This window comes from Eimeria necatrix, genomic scaffold (assembly GCF_000499385.1).
Source record: "Eimeria necatrix Houghton genomic scaffold, Enh_scaff674, whole genome shotgun sequence".
Classification (NCBI taxonomy): Eukaryota; Apicomplexa; class Conoidasida; order Eucoccidiorida; family Eimeriidae; genus Eimeria; species Eimeria necatrix.
Window position 1 is genome coordinate 15,001 of NW_013654511.1, and position 3,579 is coordinate 18,579.

Genomic DNA, 3,579 nt, shown 5'->3' on the forward strand with positions numbered 1-3,579 from the left:
AGCACCTGATGCAGCAGCAGCAGCAGCTGCTGCTGCTGCCTGCTGCTGCTTCCAGGTCACCCCGAATGCGTAAAGCAGGAAGCTCAGGGGCCCCCTGCTGCTCCTCTGGGGGGCCCCCGAGCCGCAGGCGCTGGGGGGAGGGGGGCCCCAGGGGCCCCTCTTCTTCCTTTTCTTCTTTGAGTTTAGGCTGCTCTGCTGCTGCTGCTGCTGCTGCTGCTGCTGCTGCTGCTGCTGCAGTGGGAGGGGTTTCCTGCAGGCCCCAAAGGGGGGCCTCCGGGGGCCCCTCTTTCAGCTCCAGCAGCAGCCGCAGAGTGGAAGATCTCAGGGGCCCTTTGGGGCCCCCTGCTGCTGCTGCTGTTGCTGCTGTTGCTGTTGCTGCTGTTGCTGCTGCTGCTGCTGCTGGGTCATCGGGCAGCAGCAGGGGACCTACTTCCTGCAGCAGCCTCTGGGTAGTTGCTGTTGCCAACGCCTGCAGCAGCAGCAGCAACAAAAGCCGCAGCAGCAGCAAATACACAGAAGTGCATGCAGCAGCAGCAGCAGCAGCAGCGAGAGAAACAGCATTTGCAAATGTACGAAAGTGCATGCAGCAGCAGCAGCAACAGCAGCAGCAGCAGCAAGAGCAGCAGCAGCAACAAATGTACAAAAGTGCTTGCAGAGGGGCCCCACAGGGCCCCCTCACTCTAAGGCACTGCCACTCAGGGGGCCCCTCAAGGGGGCCCCCATTCTAATAACAAATGGGGGCCCCCTTCAGGGGGCCCCCTAATAAAATGGGGGGCCCCCATTTTAATAACAAATGGGGGCCCCCTTGGGGGGCCCCCCGTGGAATGGGGGGCCCCCATTTAAAGCTTTGGGGGCCCACCTTTTCAAGAAAGGCAAAAAGGGCCTCCTCTTCTGCTTCTGCTGCTGTCTTTGGTGCTGCTGCTTCTGCTGCTTCCTCGGGGCTCCACAGGCCGCCTTGCTGCTGCTGCTGCTGCTGCTGCTGCTGCTGCCCGTCAAGGGGGGCCCCCAGGGGCCCCCCGGGGTGGTGCCCCATAGAGGGGCCCCCGAGGTCCCTAAGAGGAGGCTCCCCCGCACTGTAGGCTGCTGCTGCTGCTGCTGCTGCTGCTGCTGCTGCAGGGTCCCCTGCTGCAGCATGCATGCCGGTCTCGGCTTGCTGCTGGTGCATGAGGGGCCCCATGGGGGGCCCCCCCAGGTGTGGCCCCACGGGGGGCCCCCCCGGGTGGGCCCCCGGGGGGCCCCCCGGGGGGCCCCCCGGGGGGCCCCCCAGCCACTCTGGGGGCAGCCCCTGCATGCCAAATGCCTCAGGGGGAGGCGGCGGGGGCATTCCGGGGCCCCCCTGGAGGTGCATGTGTTGTGGGAGAAACATGGGGGGCCCCCCCCTGGGTGGGGGGCCCCCCATGTGGTGGGGGCCCCCCATCTGGGGCCCCATCAGCCGCCCCTGACCCTCGGGGGGCCCCCCCCCGGGGCCCTCAGGGCCCAGCCCGGGGCTGTGGGGGCCCCCAGACCCTCGTAGAAACGGGGGCGGCGGTGGCTGCAGGTTATGCCCGGGGGGCCCCCCGTGGGGGCCCCCATGGGGGCCCCCAGGGGGGCCCCCCGGGGGGCCCCCGTGGGGGGCCCCCACAGAGTCCACAAAGGGGGGCCCCCCGGGCCCGGGGGGCCCCTCTAGTGGGGGTGGCAAGCCGTTGGGGCCCCCAGGGAATGGCCCCAAGGGAGGGGGCCCCATGGGGCCCACAGCCCCAGGGGCCCGCGGGGGCCCATGGGGGCCCCCATGGGGGCCCCCGTGGGGGCCCCCGTGGGGGCCCCCCATGGGGATGAAGGGAGGAAGCCCAGGGGCCCCCATGGGGCCAAATGGGGGCCTCAAACCCATGGGGCCCCCAAAGGGCATCCAGGAGCCCCTGCCCCGGCCTGTGCACACACCCCAAACCCTAAACCCTAAACCCTAAACCCTAAACCCTAAACCCTAAACCCTTGGTCGAGAGCTAACCAGACCGCTACGCGGCGCACCTTGGTGGGGCCTTCCTGGGGGGCCCCCCATGGGGGTCATGGGGCCCCCTTGCTCTCGGGGGCCCCAGGGGCCCTCAGGCCCGGGGGGCCCCTGGGGGCCCCCCCCAAGGGCCTCAGCAGCAAGTGCTGCTTGAGGGGGCAGGGGGCCCCTAGACCTCATTCCTAGGGTTTGCTGCTGCATATAGCTGCTTCCATAGGAGCCCTGGGGGCCCCCGGGGCCCTGGGGGCCCCCGGGGGGGCCCCCGGGGGGCCCCCCGGGGGGCCCCCCGGGACCCCCAAAGCCAGGGGACCCAGGGGGCCCCAGGGGGCCCCCACCTGCCTGTGGGGGGCCCCCCGGGCTGGAGGGGGCCCCTCCTCCCCTTCCTGAGATTTCGTCCTGAAAAAGGAACCATAAACTAAACCCTAAACCCTAAACCCTAAACCCTAAACCCTAAACCCTCATACCAAGGCCAGTGGCCTGCACCGAGCTGCGAAACTTGTTCCACGCCAAAAAGCCACCTAAACCCTAAACCCTAAACCCTAAACCCTAAACCCTTGCAGCACCTACTCGCCGGCGACGGCCGCTGCCAGGGCCCTCTGAGGGGCCCCCCTGAGGGCCCGTTTGATAACCTGTACATATGAAGCGCACAAACCCTAAACCCTAGCTAAACCCTAAACCCTAGCTAAGCCCTAAACCCTAGCAAAACCCTAGCTAAACCCTAATTTTCGCAAAACCCTAAACCCTAGCTAAACCCTGAACCTATTCGTGCTCAGCCAAAGGGCCGCAAGCACCTCAACGCAGGCCCTAAACCCTAGCAAAACCCTAAATCCTCGACAAACCCTAAACCCTCGCCAAACCCTAGACCCTAGCTAAACCCTAAACCCTAGCTAAACCCTAAACCCTACGTAAACCCTAAACCCTCGCCTACCTGATGCGTCCACCGAGATGCTAGTGGTCCCTCCTTCCTCTGTTTCTTCAAGCCCCTGCTGCACACAAACCCTAAACCCTAAACCCTAAACCCTAAACCCCAAAGCACCATAAGCTGCAGCCAACACTACTGATGCTCAAACCTCCCACTTCTAGTCAAGGGTTTAGGGTTTAGGGTTTAGGGTTTAGGGTTTACCCATGCTGCAGAAGGGTGCTGCAGCGCCTCTTCGCCCTCAGGCTGCATGCCTCTCCAAGAATGAGGAGCCTGTAAACCCCAAACCCTAAACCCTAAACCCTAAACCCTAAACCCTAAACCCTAAACCCTGAGCCCTAAGAGTCTAAGCCCTGAGCCCTCGAGGTCACACGACATCCGCGATCTGCCTGTGGAGTGAAGCAAGCCACAAGGGTTTAGGGTTTAGGGTTTAGGGTTTAGGGTTTAGCTTGCCTGCGCATCAGACCCCCTATGTCTGTGTCTCTCGGGGGGCCCCCTAGACTGGGGGCCCCCCATGGCATCTCCTGAGGGTTTGGGGGGCCCCCCAACTCTGTGCTGCTTCTGCCGCTTACCCTCTGGGGGCCCCTGGGGCCCCGGGGGCCCCTGGGGCCCCGGGGCCCCCGGGGGCCCCTGGGGCATGGGGGCCCCCGGGGGCCCCTGGGGCCCCGGGGGCCCC

The 3,579-nt window shown here is 65.9% G+C and overlaps 1 protein-coding gene across 1 annotated transcript in view; it reads right to left on the reverse strand.

The window, feature by feature from the left end:
- Nucleotides 1-3,155, reverse strand: part of ENH_00069850 (hypothetical protein, conserved) — a gene marked incomplete at both ends in the record, with an annotated part of 3,251 nt that extends 96 nt beyond the window's left edge. Inside the window, 7 exons of the mRNA XM_013582503.1 lie at nt 1-5; nt 61-469; nt 860-1,905; nt 2,005-2,380; nt 2,537-2,613; nt 2,913-2,970; nt 3,108-3,155. The exon at nt 1-5 is cut by the window's left edge and continues 96 nt beyond it. Coding sequence (XP_013437957.1) covers nt 1-5; nt 61-469; nt 860-1,905; nt 2,005-2,380; nt 2,537-2,613; nt 2,913-2,970; nt 3,108-3,155 — 2,019 coding nt within the window. The remainder of the gene's footprint in view (nt 6-60; nt 470-859; nt 1,906-2,004; nt 2,381-2,536; nt 2,614-2,912; nt 2,971-3,107) is intronic.
- Between the last annotated feature and the right edge of the window lie 424 nt (nt 3,156-3,579).